Consider the following 21810-nt stretch of genomic DNA (forward strand, 5'->3'; position numbering starts at 1 on the left):
ACGACACTGCTATACTGGGACTACTCAGTGACAACTCCATCACAGCCTATTAACACTACATTTCTCATGTCACAAAGTGGTGCACTGACAACTATCTCCAACTGAACGTGGACTAAATGAAAATAACCGTTCATTAACACGTCAAACACAACCCCTAACTGGACTGAACCCCACCTCCATCCACAGCTTTGATCAACATATCAGTTTACCAGGATCTCACATATGCTGCCTCCAAAATCACCCACTCCCCTACACCCCAATCTCTCAGACATGAGCTACAGAGAAATCACACACCTTGCAATCACAATAGCGAATGACACTGATGACACCCTCAACCCACACCCCCCACTAATGCCATCAGGCTGTAGATACAGGGCTCTAAAATGAAGAAGGGCTTGCTTTGGCAGAAGTTTTGTCCTTTCTGCCATAGTAGCACTGAACAAACTACCTCACTGCCACAGTGTATAGATCCAGAGTCATCTGTGAGTGTCTATGCGGATATGTATACGTGTTAGGATACAGGCGGGGTGATGAATGTTATGTGTATCAGTATGTTTGCGGTGTGGCTATCTGTATGTTTCTGTGTGGATTATGAACAGGCTGTGAAAACAAATTTCCTGTGGGACAATGAAGATTATATCTATCTATCCAGTTTATGATATCATGAGGAAGTAGGGTCAGAGTGGGAGCTCTTTGCTTCAATATCCTCTCAGAAGTGATGCATAGTGAACAGCTCCTTTATGTGCAGCTCTCAGGCTCAACAGACAGGGGCAGTGTGGGTCATTAAATGCTGCTACAACATCAAAAATGGCACATAAGAGGCTCATTGGTGGTGCACTGCCTGTCGACAAGCATATGTTAACAGTGTCTTGTTATTTAAGAACTTACTATAGGTGTTGATGGAGCATGGTCTGCATTGCAAGACTCCTTTTTCAAGAGATTTCAAGAGTTATTCATTAATAAATGGTTAAAACTGTCAGAGAAGTCTTTATTAATAACTTTTAAAAATGTTTTCTTAGCCTTAGCCTTATTTGTGAAGTGGTATCAGAAAAATGTGTATTTCTGTAAGATGCTATAACTGCTCAATGTGCCAATTCACACACTGACCGTTTCCATTTTTACACCCTTAAAACAGTCAGACATCATTTCTTTTTGCTAATATGTTCCTTGATTATTTGCTAAATTTGGGATGTTGCATGAATGTATGTGTATATTGTAATATGTGTGTTGTTTTATGACAAAATGTTGCTGTTGGAGCTCAACAGATAGATTTAGATCTTGATGAAACCATTACTGCGTACAGTATTACTGCAATAAAAACGAGCAAAGAGGAAGTGGCACTCCTACTCGGTTGTTTCCTGGAGGGAACACAAATGTCATGACACGTACAGTTTTTACTGAACTGGAAGGAAACTGATATGGTTATAACATGTGATAGCATCAAGTTTAGTATCCACAGAAACATTGTGTGGTTTCAGTGATATTCCAAATTGGTTATTTTGATGAGATTGATTGAGATGAATTTCAATTGAGTCATTTCTTCACAATCAAGAGAGCTCTCCACATTTTATTTTAAACAAATAGATGATGAATGTCTGGCAGCTCTGGAAATTTCTGTAGTTTTTGTCAGTGGTATGTTGTCTAGAGTTGTTCCTCTTTTATTCCCCTTTTCCTACTGTTGAGACGGAGATCAGTGTATTTTAGAAGTTCCTGCAGGTGTCACTGAAGTAGCTGACTGGAACCAAGAAAATAAACTCTGCATGCTACTAAACTTGCACTACATTAATGGATTTTCATAATCTTCTATATGCACTATAGGGCTGCAATTAACAATTTTTTTTAAATTCATCTTTTGGTTATTTTCTCAATTAATCAGTTAATAGTTTAGTCTATGGAAAGAAACAGTTTCCCAGAGTCTAAGCAGCAAAACCTCACATTATTTGGGGTTTTAAATGAAAAATTACTGAAACAATGAAGCAATCATCAAGAGGAAAAGTTTCTCTGAGCTCACCTTAAATCTCATTTTAAGATGTGTACCTAGGCACACAATTTGTGACATCACAAGTAGGTTTGAAGTCAATCATGGTCCAATACTTATGCAAGTGTGATGTGGAAACTTGAAACCTCTAGTGCACATATGCCATGGCTAGACTGAGAACTGATTTCAGTGAAGTAGGAGACATCTTGTGTCCAGCAGTTCAACTTTTGAAATGAAAAATATTTACATATTCATAGATTCTTAAGTTTTCAATGAGAGAGAAGGATTAGATGTCATTTTAAGGATTTTAACATTGAACTTTTTTGGGGGGAAGAAATATTACGCACAAATTATTATTCCAATCAGAGTATTTTTGCATATCTTAAAACATGTCTGGAGGGGATCTTTAAACTTGTCGCACATTTCCATTATACATAAAAAGTTTAAACTAAATATTAAAGGCTTCTAATTCAACAAATTTTTCAGCAGCTGATAGTTATCTGCCTGATACCAACCAGGGGGACCTACAGTATGAAAAAAAGGTGTGATATATGAACTATGACACTCCATTGTGAAGTGCCTGGCTGAGTGAGGATGGCGCACTCCTTCGGCGGGAGGGTGAGAGATTCCACCCCGCTGGAGTGATCCTCTCCTCGGCCTATGGTAGCGAATCTGTCGGCTGTTAAATCCCGGAGGAGGGAGGAGCTACAATAACTGCGGGACAACGTGACATTTCCGCATGTCAATAAAAGTAACTTTGTGAAGTCAAGAGGAAGATGGTTAATGTGGATATGTGGCTGGTGGCTGCTCTACTGGTTTCACTTATACAAGTGCCCAAAAGTAACATGTGAAGAGTTTCGGTCACATGATGTCAAGCCTGAAGAGACATCAGCTGCAAGGTGCTGCCTCCTCTCAAGGAAACAATACATTTGGAAGTTTTTTTTAACAGCTGCTGAATCTAAAAAGGTGCAGACTGAGCTGTAAGTTACACATGTTGAAGTTAAAGCCTCAGTTTGACCTGCACAGAGATGTGGTGTGTGATATCCTCAGGAAGGAGGCGTCGGTCTGCAGGGTGAAAGGTGAGGCGTTCACGGTCAGCAGCATTTTTTCAGTGTTTCTTATTGCTAACGAATAGCTTTGACCAATATATAGCACACAGTGCTAGCTAACACTATCAGGTTCAGCCCTTCATCGTTATTACAGAATCTATCTGTGCGTTTAGTGCATTTATCTGTATTACACATGTGTGTAGTGTGGATGAAACTGCATAATAGTCCTTAAAAAATGAATTTCCGAGCTGAACTTTAGCTAGTAAGTAGAAAAATCTGAATTCCTACAGTGATATGAAGGTGTTTACATATTGATCACCAGACGGCGCTACTCACCTTTCACTTTCCTTTCTAAATATTGTAGCCACATAAAGAAAGCCATTAACTTTGAAACAGATTGCATGACTACATAAACGTCCTAAAGATAGATCTAAACGAAGGAGAGAAAACTCCTAAATATACATAATTTCCGTGCTCATCTAACTTCCTGTCAATATATTTATAACCTAAGTACCAGTTACTGTTGAACATAAGACTGAAAAGACAGACTGCTTATTTCTTGAAGGATCAAATATCATGGCGAGTCTTCCAAATACCATGCAACTACTAAACATTAGTTTACAGAAAAGATGCAGTAAACACTCTTTCACTGGAGATGCACTGATACCGATATTCACATTGGTCGATACTGACTCAGATAGCTGGATCAGGTATCGGTGACAATGGGCCAATCTGGTATCAGATACAATTATTTTAATAAATAACAAGTCAGTAAATTTATATCTATGTATTTATTTGTTACATTTTGTTTTACAAAGTTAGGAAAACAATGTTTAAGTCAAGCCTGATTTTGCCTTACACATAAAAGAATGAACCCAGTCTCTTACACACAGTGAGGCATACAGCGCATTAATTAAGCACTGGTATCGGATCGGTACTCAGTATCGGCCAATATGCAAACCCCAGGTATCGGGACTGAAAAAGTCAGATTGGTGCATCCCTGATTTTCACTATAAACTGTCACAGAATACACATATATACAATAAAAATGTGTTGAAAGTTGTGATTATGTAGCTCCGCAATGCGTCAGACATATCATTATGTGTTAAACCATAAAGCAGCTTCTTGTGTGGGCACTTTTTGCATGTAATAACATCTTATTGTACAGTGAGAAAACACTATATACTCTTTTAGTATCACACTTGTCATGTTCAACATGAGTGTTGACAGGGATACTAAAACCATTTTTTGTTAGGGCACACTGTTGTTACTGTAGTTGTGATAAGCTGTATGGATTCATAATAATGATGCTGTGTCTGCAGAATACTCTGGAGCAGTGGACGCTCGTATCCTGAACATTGAGAAAGATGGGGGCATTCTTTACTCTTGGAAGGTAAATCCATACTAAATGCACCGCATGTCACTTATGCTCACATGTCACCACCATGTCATGTGCATATAATTAAACATCATCATGTTTGTAATTTCACCATTATAATGTACCTTGAGTTTGCATATGTTCAGTGTAACTTTGTCTATGCATATACGTGTTGTGGATTTTATTACTCTGTACTATTCTGCTGCTTATTTTTAGTCCTTTATACAAAGTATAGTGAGTGAGAAATTCAAAATATTCCCAGATGCCATTGATACGTCTGCAGCATTCATCATCAAATGGACACCATCAAACAGAAAATTCTATGCTCTTTTATACAGATTTCTCTGTAATTCTGTTTGACATATTTGGTATTTTTCGAAACCTTGGGATCCTTACAAGAATGTGAAATTAAGTTCTGTGTGTTAAATCGTGCCTCTCTGCACAGCATACATTTTTAATGATACACCCGCCAAAGAGCCTGTGGGTTTAGGAGGTTAAAGACACTGTGCACCCTGCAAAGAGAACATAATCTCTTTTTTTTTAGTGCTGGGTTCACAGTTTTATGCATGCCTGCCTGTGCCTTGGGTTTCAGAATACACTTTTTCTTTTAAATCTTTTGAACTAAAAAGAGTGTTGAATCACTGGTTTGAAGTGAGGCAGGCCAAGTCAGGAATAATAGGCAAGGTCAGCCAGAGTAATGAAGAGGTCAAGCATGACGTTCCACACATATCAGTGTGGTGGAAGACCCCAGTGGGAAAGTAGGTCTACTTGATTGTGACAGATTAGGGTTATCCATCTCTGTAGTTTGATTTAATGACCTAACTAAAGGATTCTGTGCTTTTCTATTCTAATAGGGAGCAACCGGGACCACCAGAATTGGGAAATATGACTCAAACACCAAGCAGAACAAGGTATTGTGTGTGTGTCACCTTCTCTTCAATACTGCAGATTCTTTTTTCGTGTGTGTGTGTGTGTGCGCGCGCTGGTGTTTGTTTTGTGCACAGTTTTACCTCAGCACACCCGTCCCTGTGCGGCCGTGTGTGTTCTCTCCAACAGCTCCTGTACACGTTTGACGAGCAGGTGTGTGTCAGCAGCTGTTCGCTGAACAAGGAGGAGACACTGTTAGGTGAGTCTTTGTAATGCACAGATAATGATTAACAGCAACAGACATTGTTACAGTAACAATGCTGTGTTCATGACCCAAACTGAGGCAATTAAGTAAGACTCAGAGATGAATTAACAACATTTTCATGTGTCTAGAAAGCAGTTCACTGGTTCAAATCATAGTTAAAGAAACACTGATTGAATGTTATCAGTTTAGTGTCTGTGAAAATTAAGTCACATGACACCTTGCCTTTGCTTTTTCCCTTTCAGCTGTTAGTTTGGCACAAAATACCAGCAAAGAGGCGCACCTCAAACCAAGTAACACACATTTACACAAGCTCTCTTTCTCTCTATTTCATTTATACTATAACATTAATTGTTTCAGATACTTGAAGCATTGCATTTTTCATCTCTCTGGTTATATTTAATTTCTTCTTCAACCCTGCCTGTCTTTGCAGTATCCAAGTGTCTAACCCTCCTGATTGAGATCTATCCTATTAATAACACTAAAGTCCTTAAGGCAGTGGACTGCAGGGTCAAAGTGCAGGTAAGGTGTGTGTAGGTGTGTGTTGTCTTGGCCACTGTCACGCAGGTTTTTACTGCGACCACGAGCTGACGTTGCAATTATGGAGCATCAGAGCTTACAGTGTGTTTATTGTGCTGAAAGTCAACTGGTTTGTATATGGTATTAAGCCACTGTGGCTATGACTGAAGTACTATTTACTGTTTGTTGCTCGCCATATTGCCAAGCCACAAATGTAAAGATCTGCCAAGAATGTTTGATCATTGCATTAAAATATAAAAATCAGCAAATTCTCCATCTGGGTACTGTTATAAACCACTCATTTAGACACCAGCTTGTGTTTCTCTGTGCAGTTCCTCCATTCAGAACCTGATAGGAGATCAGTGCTGGAGAGCCACCTGCTGCTGCTGACTGAAGATGGATGTGAGTCTGTGTGTTATGTTTATCTGTAAAGGCGATCTTTCTTTCATCCATTACAAAAGAGAACAAATCCTTGCATTTGTAGAGAACAAAACAACATTTCTTACTCATTTTCGACCGCTATAGTGGTTTACCAGATGTACTGTGATTACAGTTATGCAGTTATGTGTGTGTGTGTTTCAGATGTGGATCTGTACCATGTTCTACTGACCAGACAGGAAGGTTATAGAGTGGTAAGCTGGACTCTACATTCACCGCATTGCTGGCTTTAGCTCTCTATTCCTGCTCTTTTTCCTTTTTGAAGGAAGCGTCTGTGGCCTCAGCTAAAATATAAATTGCATAGAGGATTTGTGCAGTTTTCTAGATGTATGAATCCTCTGCCAGAGTGCACATATCTAGTAATTAATAAGTAAAATAGTTGGAATATATTTACATAACCCAACGAAAAGAATATATTGGTTCGACCTCGTTCTCAAGCCATAAACTATACTGTTATCCTCCTGGGGAGTTTTACATTAAGAATTCAGTGCCTCTACAAAGCTGAATATGAATGTGTTTGTGTGAACCAGGTGATGGCGAATCCTGAGCGTTTGTCCAAAACAGTAGAGAGAATAGTAGAAGACCTCTGCTGGGTCCAGTGGGACGGTCACACACAAAGACTCTACTATCTCACACACAAGGTAACACACAAGAGACTTGTATCATTATACTTGTGAAGACATCGCATTGACTTACATTTATTCATGCAAAGACAGCTACAGTCAAGTCAATTTATCTATAGAGCACATTTAAAAACAGCAAGTGTTGATAGAATTTGATTGATGGTTACAATCAAACAGAAACACTGGAAGGATCAAATAAAAACACAGACATAAATAAGAGGATATAAGTAAATTAATAAAAGCACAGGATATGGTGATATATTGAACACAAACAGCATTGCACAAACGACCAATAAAATACAAACAAATAAAAGCCAGGCATGTCTTCAAGATGACAGTTAAGAGGCTAGAGATGGGTCTTTAGATGGGTTTTAAAGATATCAATAGAGAGGAAAGGTCTAATTGTTAGTGGCAAACTATTCCATAATTTAGGGCCAGCCATTGAAAATGCTCGATCACCATTGGTTTTTAATTGGGTGTGTGGACTGGAGAGAAGTGATTTGTCAGCAGATGTTAGGGCTCTGCAGGTGGAATAGGGGATGAGCAGTTCAGAGGTATAAGCTCTATAACTCAATAGCACAAAACTAATTTTCTCAAGGCAGGATATGCAGAATAATACAAAATGCATATCACACGTTTCTCTCAGGACAAGTTCCTGCTGCGATGTGTTCAGTTTTACCCCAACCGCAACTGTGAAACTATGGTAAGTCATCCCTATGCCCTACAGTTTGAGACATTATCAGTCTTTTGCACACAGTCTCATAATAAAATGTTGCATTGTTGCATTTTATTCACTGTATATGGTTATTTGTGCTTACACCTGACAATAACTTATGTTGTTTTATGTTACAGTTGGAGCTCCCATTAGAGCTGCCTGCTAATCCTTTCCGCACAGTCAAGTAAGGCAACTACTAATATAGTATAAAAACAGAAATAAGTCGTCTCAGCAGGCAATTCATTTTGTATTCTGCATTTCTTTGTGCGTTGTCGAAATGTACCTGCAAATCAAAAAAAAAAAAAAGAAGTGAATCCCTGTAAACATTTTAAGTATTTCTTTGTTTGAAAATTCCCCAAACATTCTGATAGTATGTTCCTATGTACAAATATGTATAAATATCCTTCACAGTAACATTTCTTATTGGGATGTATGTGTGGCAAACAGGTTTGTAAATCTGGGTTTTGACCATTATCACATCGAGAGTCCAGAGAAGGAGTTTGTAAGGATGGAAGTGTTCACCAACAGAATAGGTAACATATACTGTATATATTGTCTCACACAAAATGGATATAAACAAGCTGACATTTCAGTTTCCCTAATTCTCTATGTTTGTTTGTTTTTTATTTCTCTTTATGAAAACAAGAAAGTAAGTCCCTCGCGGTTCACAAACTATATTATAATCTGCTGTATGCAATGATGCAACATAATATCTTATTATATAACACAAACCAGTGCTTAATGAGGAATCAGCCTTTAAAAATCATGGCTATAGGCATATTGTAATTCATCACCATAATACAAGGGGTGTGTCATTTTTAGAATGATACTGTAATTTAATTGATTAATTAAGGTGTTGATTGAATCTGTAATTTCAGAATTAAATACAAATTCTCAATAATTCAACAATTTTTTTAATATATCCATGGATTTCTTTGTGATATGTTGACATCACAGCTGCTCTGTCTTGTGGTTTGTTTTTAGGGAGCATGTGTGTTTGCTACAGCCAACCTCTTAATGACAAACAGGAACTGATCTACAGCGTGGTTTTAGTTCACAAAGGTGTGTGTGTGCGCTACCTACTGCTGTCTATGTTGTCCATTCAAACTGCTATATATATATATATATATATATATATATATATATATATATATATATATATATAGTACCTAAATGTGTTGCACATGGTGACAAATTTTTGATTTCCTTACTTTCTACAGACTGCAGCAAGACTTTCAGAGTAACTTTGGGCAGTGACGAGTCACCACAGAAAGCCATGCATCTCCATCCGCTCTTCATCCCCATAGGTCATAGCACCCACATACACACACATATCAGCATGCTTATGAATTCAAGCAAGTGTGTGGGTTTGCACGTTGGACTGCCAAACATGCAATTTCCTGCTTTTGCATTCAAAACAGAAACACAGACACACAAATACAAATGAGATTGTGTTTCCTCATTCAGTCTAATAAATGTCTGATGTGCATACAGCATATCAACATACACCCTGACAGTGACACTGTGTTATTTTTGTATGTAGGTTACTACATCGTGGTATATCTGCAGGGTTATTTTCTCCACTGTATCAACACCAGGCAGCAGGAGATGCTCTGTCACTCCCTCTTTCTCTCTGGTAAGGTTATGTCTAAGATGACTGATGGCTATAAAGCTGTTTGTTTACATTGCTTTTCAGCTACAATACATCCTGTTCTCCTTTTTTCCTGACACATGATCTGTACAAACGTACAGCTTTCGTGGGTTTTGGTTTCATTTCCTTGTCTTATTCCCTGTCTGTCTGTCTCAACCTCAAGGTTATGATGTGGACTTGGGCCTGCAGTCTCAGTCAGTAAACATCACAGTGTTGCATGCAGAGGAGGAGTCCAGCACTGCTCTGTTGGACCTGGCCGGTGGGAAGATCCACACTGCTGAGCTTAGCCCTGCCTACTTGCTGCAGATACTGCGATCAGACACACCCTCTAAGTGAGCATGATTTATAACTTTTTCACCATGTGGAAATAAAGCACCTGTGTATATAGGGCTTATTATTTGGGTCGTGTTTATATACATAGCATGGGGGATTATAGGTAGGCAGAAAGCTGACAAGTGGAAAGGAAAGGTTATTTTTTGAAAAGTTATTTTTGAGTGCGTACACCTGCAAGTCGTTTGGGAATAATTTTAACAACTTTAACCTGAATACTTGCCAGTGAAGTCTTTGGATTGTACCAATCTGCACAAATGAAATGCATCCGTGATTCTTTTCTCAAATTTTTCTAGCGAATAATGTCTGATCTGTTCATTCATTTTTAATTTGTAAAGCATTATTCATTGGTAGAAAGGGCGCATACAGCACAGTACAACCACTGACTGTTGGTTCTCTACATGCCCTTCTACCTCTGTGTCTCTTTGTTTGTGTATGCTTATGTTGTATAAAAGTAAATTTGCTGTATGTCACATCCACCCCACAAGGTGTCCCAGCAGTAAGGCTGACCCTCAGCGCCTGGCTGCCCTTCACTGCCTGCTGGTTTACATGGGAAATGACCCAAACCTGGAGCTGAAGGTACAATACAGATGGAGGCAGGAATAGATGTAGGAGGCAGAGATTTTGACATTTAAAGCACATTTAATGGGAGTTCTTGTGTCAAAGTTTAGCCTGAGTTCCCCCCCCCCCCAAATAGACATAAGACACTATCTTGACCCACAGAACATACTCTTTGATCCAGTTTTGCATTTATATACAGCAATATATCATTATTTTTTCGTAGAGCATAAAATCAATAAGTTGTTATCAATGTCCCACACACAAACTCTCAAGATCAGTAAGTTCTCCTTGTGGAAGGCAGAGACTGAAACAAGAAACAAGGGAAGGATAAAGACGGAAAAAAGTGGAAAATGCAGCAATTTGTTAGGTACTTTCCTGTAGGAAAATGGATGTACAGCTAAGAAGAAGTGAATAGATAAAGATAGATGACAGCCTTTCTGCACTTCCTTGTAAATGCAGTAGGTGTCAACCTTGAGATGGCACTGAGCAGATGGAGGGAAGAAGACAAAAAAAAGAAAAGACAGGACACTAATAAAACAGGAGAAAAGAGACGACAATTGGACAGATCAAACAAAGACAAAAAGAAAAGGACAGATATTTTGTTAAGGCAGACTGCTCACTGTGAGTCATACTATATTGGAAGTACACCTAAATTAAGATGTTCCAGCTGCTCTGATAGATTGCAATAAGTTCTTTCTTTAGAGGTTAAATGAGTCACCAGCTTCATTAGTGCAGCTAGAGCTGGGAAATTGGACGCCAGACATAACTTTTGTATCCTTTGTAGACTCTGTTAATGGGGCCAACAGCACAAAAAGTATTGACTTTAATAAAGATGATTGCTTGTTAACATTTTTCGCTTTGTTCACAGCAGTTTGCAACTTTAAGAGAATGCTGTGCAAATTCAGTTCTTCCAATCTTACTTTTGCTTCTTTTTCTTCCCCCCCATATAATGGTCATTGTTGTGTTTATGTTGCTGGATATAGGACTCAAACTGGCTCTGGCAAAGAGATATTTTTTTCAAACAGTGCTGCTATTGGCAGCAGAAAATGAGTTTTCACTCTGATGCATTGTGGCTGTTAGATTCGCAAAGCCTATCTGTGAGGGCATCATTCATGTTTCACATTTCTGTAATGCAAACATTATATCCATCGAACCTGCATCATCTCAAAAATTCTTATCGGTATCTGTTTTATAACAAGATATCCACTGTTTGAGCCAAGAGTCTACAGCCATGCTCGGGGCTGTGTGAGGCACAGCGGTACCTGAGCTAAATGTTAATATGAGTGTGCATGAAAAGTCAGGGGATCACCAAAGTCATTTGAATGACCATCTTGGGACCATGAATGTCTCTACCAAATTTTGTGGCAATCCATCCAGTCGTTGTTGGGATATTTTAGTTTGGTCCAACTGAACTGAACTGAAAGTAGTTCCACATACTAAGAAATACACTTATTCACTTTCTTGCTGAGAGTTAGATGAGACGAACGATACCTTTCTCATGTTAGTGCGCTAAATATGAAGCTACAGCCAGGAGTCAATTAGCTTAGCTTAGCATAAATACTGGAAACAGGGAAACAACTAGTCTAGTCTGTCCAAATATAAAAAGTCTCCATACCCGCACCGCTAAAGCTCACTAATTAACAGGTTAAATTTAGTTTGTTTTTGTTGTCAATGTGAAGTTGCCAGGAAAGGACACTCCAGGAAGTCACTGCACCCGGCCAAGAAGTAGTACAGCACATAACCCCCCCTAAAACCACAAGTTGTTGCGTTTGCACTTTTGTTTGGATTGAACAAGTGAGATATAAGGTGTTAATTAGTGACTTAGAAGTGCTTTTATTTTGTTTCTTTTGGACAGAGACAGGCTGGCTGTTTCCCCTTGTTTCTGGTCTTTATGCTAATATAGGTTAACCATTTCCTGGTGCTAACTATTTCCCAAAATGTCAAACTATTTCTGTAAAGGGTAAAAGCTAAACTCAAGTCTTTTAATTCAGTAATTTTGTTGAGTGAACTATCCACATTATAAGGAAAGCTCTTAAAAAGCTTGAAGTACAGCTGTAATGTTGAGCTCCCAGCACTATGACACCTATATTCTGTGTGTTTCTATCCTGCCTCTAGATTATTGAATGGCTGTGTGACAATGTGAACACCTTTGAATCCTTTGATCAGATCCAGGAGTTCATTCTAGGTCAGTGCCAGCTGAAGCAGGGGGTCACAAGCCTCTTGAGTATCACTTCTTCTTCCTTATAGAGTGCGGCTTCTCTTTTGCCTTTTTATGTCCCCTTCTGTGCTTGGTTTCTCAGCTGCTTACATCACTAATGCACAAAGCCAAATTCTTCCCTCAACTCTGTTCGGCTCTCAAATTTCTTCTCGCTGACTTGTGCCAATTGTCCCACGCATATCTGGAAAGTTAGAAAATAAATTTGATTATTTTGAGACCTTGGAGACTCATAGCTTGCACAGAAAAATATGGTCCTAGTAGAAACATAGCAACACATTTGTATGTCCCAGCATGTCTATCTGGCACTCCATCACAGTGCATGATATTAATTTGGTATTTAGGAAAACAGCCATCACCTAGAGAGTATAGGATCACATTGCACCTTGCTACCTAAATTTGCACATTTTTGGTGCTGCTATAGCTACAGTGGCGTATCCAGGACGTGGTGATCAAATTGTGATGTCAATACAGATGTTCAGTGCAATGCATTGCTTCAACCTATGCACAGATCAATCATAATTGAATTCCAAAACTCATGTTAGCATCTATTGTAATGTTTGTACTCAAGGCCACGTTGATGTTTTTACATTTTATAATATAGCATTAAACTTAAGGTGCCACGCTGTCCACCTACAGCAACTAAAGTTAATAACCTAGAACAGCATTAACATGCAGCTACCATTCTGTTCAGTTTTCTATTCCATGTACGCTACATTTTCCATTTCTACCTATCACAGTCTCTGGGAAGCAGTGGTTATTTAAACACGTCTATTTTCGATCAGTAATTCTGTTCAGGATGAGCTACACATTTTCTAAGAGCCGTTTCTCTACAGTGTAGTAAATGTTATGCTACAGGTTCAGAATGAATCTCTGGTGCGACACATTTATTTACAGGGGTTACCTGTGCAAAACATATTTAAAACAGTTGTCAGCAATGTTATTCATAACACTGTGGCGTTAGCTCAGCTTGCCTGAGTCCTGATGGCCAGCACATACTTACAATTTCAAGACCTGCTTTTTTTCTGACTCAAGGTCGAAAGTACGCTGACTAGAGATCAGCTGTCACAGTCTCAGTCCCACAATAACTATAGTAGAGGGAAATGGCAAACTGGCCGTATATCAGGTGATTAGCTGTCATCAGTGATTGACCGGCCTTATTGTGTTGATGAACGACTTATCAGATCTGGGATGGCCAGTGAGATTTCAGGGGTGGTCGTGACCACCCCAGGTCACCCCCTTAAATCACCATTGTATAGCTACTTTAACTTGCTTTAAAATACTGAGTTTGGATACAGATATTAATACAGATGTTGCTGAAGGACAATTATGTTAACCTAATAAATAATATGTCAGTAACCTGTGCTCTCTAGTATATCATAGTGATTATGGTGGGACATTGGCTGAACTGCCGCATTAAGATAAGAATTCTACAACTGTGATTTAAAACAAGGAAATAAAAGTCTGACTACACTCTCTCTCTCTGTCACACACAGCCTCTTTGTACAGAATAAGCTATAAGCAGGTGCTCAGCATGGACAAAGTCCTGCCTTACTCCTCTGTATTCGACAAGAAGGTACCAAGCACACTTTTACATATATTTGCACGCCCATAAATGCATTGAAAATAAACCATATATATGGATTTGAATGCAAAGAGGACACACTTGAAGTTCAATTTCTTTCTTTGCACCTTAAGTAGTACACACACACAAACACACACATACACACATTCTTCAATATGTCTTTGTGTGTTCTAGGAGGTACCAACATGTCTATCGGAGGTACCTGGTGTGTTGTGTACGACTGAAATGCATACTGAGTTTGTCTTCAAAGACAAGGTAACATGTCCATCCATTTTTAAAACACATTTATTACCCTAAAAGTGCTTGCAAGCGATTATTATTCATCGCAATCACGCAGAGTCTTCCTCCTAGTCTGTTTCCTGCTGTATTTCCACAGCATGTTAATAAAACTCTGTCTCACATTGATGCTCGGTAATGTGATACAACGGTGGGAAATGACTGTAGCCGACTTCATTCAGACATTAAAAAGGCATTTATATGTAAAACAGTGTGATTTTAGATACAATTCAGACACAATTATCCTCAATTGTTTAGCAGCAACGTCCTTGCTGTGTCACTGTGGTGTTACTGTTTGTTTGTGTGTGTGTGTGTGTGTGTGTGTGTGTGTTTGGGTGTGTGTTTGTGTTTGTGTGCATGCAGGCCAGGAGTCTCCAGGGTTTCTGGTCAGAGCTGCAGTGGAACACGGATAGGACAAAATATCTGGAAGCTGTTCCCAACCCCAGATACAGAACCTCCCACATACAGGCCGACTGGGATAAACTGGTCAGTGTGTATTTCCAACAGCAAGAACATTCCATGTATATTAATGGACACAAATCTAAATTTCCATACAGGAAATTTCAATCAATTTATGGCAATTGTTTGACTGTGCTAGTTGAGGCGGGAGAGGGGAGAATATGTGTGTCTTTCTACTGTATGTGTGTCCTTGTCAGCATACCTGTGGGTCTTGATCAAACAATGGCAGCATATTTTCAGCCCTCCCATGATGGTGTTGCTTGTTTCAGAGGTCCGAGAGGAGACCGTCCAGCCACATGAATCACATGGAAGAGAACACAAAGAAGTAGGTCTGCCTCCCACTGGAGCTTCGTTAAGAAAAGTACAACAGACACACAGTCCTGAAACTGCAGGGAGGGAGGGCATGACTGTACCACTACACTGTGTTCCAGTGTTCGGAAAATTACACTATTTATTCTAAAAGGGTGGTATGGTGTCCAAATTACATCATTGATTGTGTTTTGATAAATGTTTGAAGAGTGAGTCCCTCTAGCACTGTGTACTAGTTTTTAAAAGTAATTAGATGTCAAAATCAGGTTTAGAAAAGTCTTAAAGCTTCTGGAAATTTGGCTTGAAATAGTAAAAAAGCATATATAAAGTCAAAGTTGAGTGTCTCATTAAGAATCCACAGAAGTGAAAATAAACGTTCATAACGTTCATTAGAAAACCTAGTTAAAAAACTGCTAATTTTGCTGTTCAGACCATTTCTCAAGACTGTATAGGGTAGCAGATAAGTTTTGATTGACATCTCCTTGGCTACTGCTCGGTTTTGGCTCGTCTGTTTTCAACATGGCGGCCGGGTCACAAACTTTCTCATATTACAGCTTAACAGTACACTAAAATATGCTTCTGAAAACATTTGAGGCAGCAAATAGGCAACGCAGTAAAAGAAGAGTTGTGAGCTGTGTGTTCAGGGGCCACTTTCTCTGTGTTTCACAACACATTACTGAGAACACAAAGGGCATTGGGAGGTGGAAGGGGGGTGCGAAGCAATGGGTTCGTGGAATTACTTGGGCAATTTTTGCAATAAATGTCCAAGCATAACTACACCCACTTCAAACCCAGTATCAGGACTGAAACTAATTTCTAATACTTTTTAGATGCTTACTATTATGTACATAAGACCCTACATTACATAGTTAGAAGGCTATTGTGGATTTGGGTTTCCAGTGGCTTTGAATTTGTACACTTTAAAGAGGGGAACTATTGAGCTGCTTCACAACTTCTTTGTCTATATTCTTCTGACTGAGTCAGTCTAAAACTGACTGTGAAGCACACTGAGCTGTATCCATCCTTAAAAGGTATGGCTGGTGGTACTCTATATTTTTCTTACTGTCAACAAATCAACAGCTGAGTACTGCAGTTTTTAGCAGCCCTTACTCAAACAGGAATTTTGCATTTGTTGGGAACTATTTTCAGCTGCAAATTAATACACATTTTACAGCAGCATGATGGTATATGAGGGATCGACTTAAAATAAATTATGATAATGGTATTTCATCCAGTGTAACGGTGTGGCTCACAGCAAAGAAAGGTCCATAGCACAGAGAAATAAGATATATCAGGCTACACAAACAATACTTGTTGGTGGGTTTTGGTCTGTTCTAGCAATAAGAAAAACATAGAATATCATCAGCCTTATCCTTTACAGTGTATTCACACCCAAAAAATGTTTAAATGAATGAAAATCTGAAGAATAATAAATCACTTGAAGAAGAAAACTTGTGAAACTAGTTTAAAAGTACTGTACAATCAGATGCATCCTATGAAAAGACATTTAATTAAACCCTCTGATGCTTGTAAAACATCATCAAATATCTTGATGTATCCAATCTGGAACTCAAATAAAACTAATTCCCTTTATTTCACAACCTGTTAGAAAACTTGATAAATACAGTATGTCCTTACACACTCTCCCCAAGGTGGTATTAATATAACTGTGGTAAAGGATTGTGGATGGCAGAGTGATCACAGGTTTTTATAACCAAAGTCAGTGTAAACCACTCAGGAAAACAGAGACTACACGGGACAGAGACATCTGTTCAGTGTCTTCTTACTGTGTAAATGTCACAGCTCACTTAGTTTGAGCTTGGAGGCTTATCTCTCTGGCTCTCTGTCATACCACTTGAACTTTTGATTTTCAACATGCACAAAAAAACTCCCACAACTTTTAAAAGTAGACAAAATCTAGTTCTCATTCTTTTTTGAATACAGTTACCCGGTTGTTCCTTGAATATAAAATAACCACGTTCGATTGAAATACCTTAACATGAGATTATAGCTGCATTTTATGATGACAGTTTATGATCAAGTGACTTGATGATGCACCACTGATGAAATACCTGCTCTGAATTGAAATGAACTCTGTCCTGGTTGTGCCAGGGACCAAACCAACAGCCTGTTTGGTTCATAATTAGCTTCTCTTCCCCCAGGCTTAACTCCAGCACCTGCTTACAAAGTTTTTGCTTTTATAATTTTGATATGTTTTTTGCTCCCGACTGCTGCAGTGTAACATTATACTGCCTTGGCTTACAGCATGAGGAGTAAGACTCTTATTATAATGCTGACTTGAGGGATTGTTTTCACACAAAGCTTTTTCTTCTTATTTTGTAGAGTTCTATCAATGGTGGACACCTGGTGTCTTGGTAAGACGGCATAAGCACACTGAACACACACACACACACACACACACACACACACACACACACACACACACAGAGTGTGATTGCCATAAATAACAAAACCTTGAGCAAGTGTATTGGGTTTTGTGTGTTTGTGAGTTATTCTGAGGTTGCATTCTTTATGCCCACTGGAGAATTCAGCTGAACAGAACCACCACACTAATTTATCATGGAGGGAGAGTTTGAGAGAAAATGAAGGAAGGCAGAGGGAGAATGGAGGGGGAAAAAAGGGAGAGGGAAAAATACAGTCAAAGACACAGAGGTGAAGAATGCTACAATTATATAACAGCGGGGAGTTTGGTACTTCCTCGCCTCTCTCTCCCTCCTTTTATTTATTTTTCTGTCCGTCTCTCTCATGACTACAGTGAAGCTGTTTTGTATCAACCACAACATGGGATCTTCCCTTACCTCACTTAATTCACATGGATGATCTCATACACCCAAACCCTCCCACACATTAACTTGTAAAGCGCGCACACACACACACACACACATAGTATTTTGATCACTTTCCCTGCACCAGCCCCTTTTTCACAGATGGTAGCACTCATGCAAAAAGCGAATTATTGATTTCATAATTGCTATGTGGTTTTGTATCACATGAATTTCATTGGTAGTAATAAGAGGCTGGGGGATTTTGCAGCTATGTTAGGGTAAAATGGACTGAATGGACATTTTAAAACAAGCTATTTTGTACTGAAGATGCTGATATCTATGTATTTTAATCCATGAACAGACTTCCTGATCATTCGTCTGCTGCTAGCATTGCCTAAAATGGCTTAAAGTGTGGAGATTTGGTTTGGCCCTGACTGACATATTTCAAATTTGATGGATGAAAATGCCATGTAAATATGTACAGACATTTATGGTCCCCAGGGGATGAATCCTATTGACATCTAGCGCTACCCACGTTCACATTTATGGTTTTAAGTGAAATGGCTCAAGTATTTGATGGATTAGCATGTAATTTGGTACAGGCATTCATCTCCCCTCAGAATGAATTGTAAACACTTTGGTGATCGCCTGATTTTTCATCCAGTTCCATCTTCAGGTCAAAATTTAATTTGTCCACTTTGGTTTAATACCAAATACCTGTAAAGCTAATGAAATCAGCCCCAGCTGTACTTTATGTTTAGTGATAATTAGCAAATGTTAGCATGTTAACATGTTAAAATAAGATGGTCAACACAGTATATACCTGCTTAAAATCTGCATGTTAATATTGTCATTGTGAGCATGTTAGCATGCTGGTGTTAGCGTTTAGCTCAAAGCACCGCTGTGCTTATGTACAATCTCGTAGGGCAGCTAGCGTAGCTATAGTCTTGTTAGCATGTAATTTATCCATGTTTAGACTTCAGACATGTGAGACTTATCTGTTTCTGCCATCTGAAAGTGTGGAGCTTGGTTTAAGGCTGCAATCAACAGTTATTTCTATTTGTATTTTTTTCAGTTTTTTTCAGTTAATCAATTAAAAGTTTAGTCCAGCAATCCTCACTTTTGTGTAGCTGGAACTAGTTTGGTATTTTTCCAAGGTAACTGACTTAAACAATGAATCACAATCAAAGTTGTGGTTGACTAATTCACAGTAGTTCCTTAGTGACGCTGCCCTTGGTTAATACATGTTAAGAGCCAGTGTATCCATCAGTTGCTGTGTCTTGTTGATGTGAATGAAGAGACATTTACCTGCTCACTCTGATTAAAAGCATCAGCGAAATGCCTAAAATACATAAATTTAAATCAGTTGATAACTTTGAACTGCTAACAGGCATACAGAGAATCTGCCAGCGCAGTCTGTCAGTTAGCTGCACCCTGCAAACGCTATTTATCTGCTACATATTACGCTGTACCATCAAAAAGCCAGCTTCTTGCAAATGTGTAAAAGTGATAAAAAAGATGGGGTGTGTTTGGATATGCAAGTGTGAAATAATTAATCTAAAGCACCCAAGTTGAAGCGCAGACCACTTTTGGTTGACTGACATGAAACCGCAGCATCTCTTTCACACACACACACACACACATTAGGTTTATAACCCCGAAGCTTTGTGAAAAGTCACCCAAAAAGAATCTATAATAGGTTTGGTCCTTTTTTTATTATTATTAAAGTCGTAAACAAGTCAGTCTTCCATTCCTACTGATGGCCTGTTTAATGATGTTACTGCACTGACATACCTGAGGCTACCTGAAGTGTTCAGTCTAGCGTAGATGCAGCATCAAAGGTTTCTTCAAACGTCTCTTTTATGTGCGTATTCTCACTATTGCCTGGTCTCCTCTAGATAAGAAGCTGGTGCCACTTTTCCAAGAGGAGGACCGCCAACAGAGGGTGCTCATAGGCCTGGTGAGAGAGAGAGAGAGAGAGAAGCAGTAACAAATCAATGACTGCACCACACAAGCATGTTTTTCATGGTTTGGGCCAAGCTGCTTAGTACAGTGATGATAGATTAGACAATAGTGTGCTTTCAACTTTGTGGTAACATTTAAAGGGGAGGGTTTTTTTTAACATGATGATGACCCCGTGCACAAAGCAAGCTCTGTTAAAAAATTGTTTTTGTAGTTTGTTGTGGAAGAACTTGACTTGCCTGCATAGAGCACTGATCTCAACCACATCCACCACCTTTGGGAACAAGAGGAATGCCAATGCTTGTCACCCAATATCAGTGCCTGACCTTCCTAATGCTCTTGTGGCTGAAGGGAGGAAATCTCTGCAGCCATGTTCCAAAATCTTGTGGAAACCTTCCCAGAGGAGTGAAGGCTCCCTTTTAAGGGAAGAGTTCTCCACCACTCTCATGTCTGTCCATTAAATATAAAGATAGCAGATGGTTAGCTTATCTTAGCATAACGACGAGAAACAAAGGGAAACAGCTAGCCTGGCTCTGTCCAAAGGTAACAAAATCAGCCTCCCAGCTGTCATGACTGTGTGTATGAGGCAACAGGGGGAGGACCCAAACACACTTTATTAGGTCAAAGTAAAATTCAAAAGGCTTACAAAAACATAGGGGTGAGGCAGGGAAATCAGGAACAGGTAAGAGGATGGCTTGAATTCAAAGACACACAGCAACATTGACAATCTAGCAGGGAATGCATGCCAGAGGACTGGTATATAAGCTTCTGGGACTGATAAGGTAATGAGCAGCTGGTGAGCATAATTGGTTAGTGGCAACAGGTGAGCAGGTGGGTGTGGGAACCAAGCAAGAAAGTCCGGGGGTATCTGGTGGACAGGTAGAGAACAGTAAAACCAAGGGAAGAGAGAGTGTGGGGCTGAAGGAAGGGACAGAGGCAGAACAGGCAAAGGAAACCAAACAAATCATCATCACTCCACTGACTGAAATCTTCCTACATTACCATGAACATGGGCACTGTAGTTTATTTTGAGTCAATCCTGCATAAACCATACTGCTGCTGTAAATAGTCACCTAACCCTCCTATTGTGTTCAAAAAGGGTTCACACCCTAAGTGTTTGCGGGTCAAATTTGAGTCGTGTTTAAATACATTAACAGGCACTGAAAAATGCACTAATTATCATCGAGTAAAATGTTAAGTGACTTATTATTATATTTTATGTATCTTAGACCACATTTAACTTACAATGTACAAATCGTTTTTTGTTTAAAATAGGCACAATTTATCTATTTTACTGCTTATGATGAACAGAACAGGCAAATATATTATAAGACCATAAGAGACTAATGATAAACAAAACAATTCCCCAAATAACTTGTTTGTATTTTCGTATATGTTGAAATGAGCAATTATTGTTACATCTGTTGTATTATGGGTCAAAATTGACCGCATATACTTTCCTATGAAAAAAGAAGAAAAGTCAATTTAATTTCCAAAAACAACAGTAATAAAAATAAAGCGCGAGAAAGCCCCAACCTATAATGATATACAGCTGGGAAACAGGAGATGTGTGTGTGTGTGTTTGTGTGTCTGTGTGTGTGTGTGTCTGTGTCTGTGTGTGCATGTGTGTGTGTGTGTATGTCATAGGCTACTTTTGGGGACAAATTTCAGACTAGATACCAGTTAATCAGGGATGGCTTGTCCAACTGGGGACAAAAGCCATGTCCCCTACTGGGAATAAGCAGATTTTTGGGTCAGTACTTAAGGTTAGGGTTAGGTTAAGGTTATGGTTAGGGTTGGGGTAAGTCTCCAGGAAATAAATGTAAGTCTGTGTAATGTCCCAAAAA

At 39.0% G+C, this 21810-nt stretch overlaps 1 protein-coding gene and 1 long non-coding RNA gene across 3 annotated transcripts in view; one reads left to right on the forward strand and one right to left on the reverse strand.

Annotated features, from left to right (window-relative positions):
- Positions 1-2665: 2665 nt before the first annotated feature.
- The window catches only part of LOC122975096 (gamma-secretase activating protein), a 37683-nt gene continuing 18538 nt past the window's right edge, over positions 2666-21810 (forward strand). The window contains exons 1-25 of one of the 2 annotated variants that reach the window (XM_044343306.1): positions 2666-3057; positions 4350-4420; positions 5260-5316; positions 5462-5531; positions 5780-5827; positions 5968-6056; positions 6386-6455; positions 6636-6685; positions 7022-7132; positions 7761-7817; positions 7967-8013; positions 8277-8362; positions 8476-8478; positions 8814-8891; positions 9050-9136; positions 9373-9465; positions 9644-9812; positions 10299-10389; positions 12487-12556; positions 14083-14162; positions 14346-14426; positions 14811-14933; positions 15176-15231; positions 17559-17590; positions 19900-19961. In XM_044343306.1, coding sequence (XP_044199241.1) covers positions 2970-3057; positions 4350-4420; positions 5260-5316; positions 5462-5531; positions 5780-5827; positions 5968-6056; positions 6386-6455; positions 6636-6685; positions 7022-7132; positions 7761-7817; positions 7967-8013; positions 8277-8362; positions 8476-8478; positions 8814-8891; positions 9050-9136; positions 9373-9465; positions 9644-9812; positions 10299-10389; positions 12487-12556; positions 14083-14162; positions 14346-14426; positions 14811-14933; positions 15176-15231; positions 17559-17590; positions 19900-19961 — 1869 coding nt within the window. In that variant the 5' untranslated portion in view covers positions 2666-2969. The remainder of the gene's footprint in view (positions 3058-4349; positions 4421-5259; positions 5317-5461; positions 5532-5779; positions 5828-5967; positions 6057-6385; positions 6456-6635; positions 6686-7021; positions 7133-7760; positions 7818-7966; positions 8014-8276; positions 8363-8475; positions 8479-8813; positions 8892-9049; positions 9137-9372; positions 9466-9643; positions 9813-10298; positions 10390-12486; positions 12557-14082; positions 14163-14345; positions 14427-14810; positions 14934-15175; positions 15232-17558; positions 17591-19899; positions 19962-21810) is intronic. The other variant, XM_044343307.1, reaches the window with a different exon arrangement.
- On the reverse strand, positions 10495-21178 carry LOC122975098. The gene is made up of 4 exons (XR_006400568.1): positions 20610-21178; positions 19796-19958; positions 15109-15253; positions 10495-12770 (listed from the first exon to the last, which is right to left on the reverse strand). It is a non-coding gene; the product is annotated as an uncharacterized LOC122975098 (long non-coding RNA).

This window comes from Thunnus albacares, chromosome 23 (genome assembly GCF_914725855.1).
Source record: "Thunnus albacares chromosome 23, fThuAlb1.1, whole genome shotgun sequence".
In the NCBI taxonomy this organism is placed as follows: Eukaryota; Metazoa; Chordata; class Actinopteri; order Scombriformes; family Scombridae; genus Thunnus; species Thunnus albacares.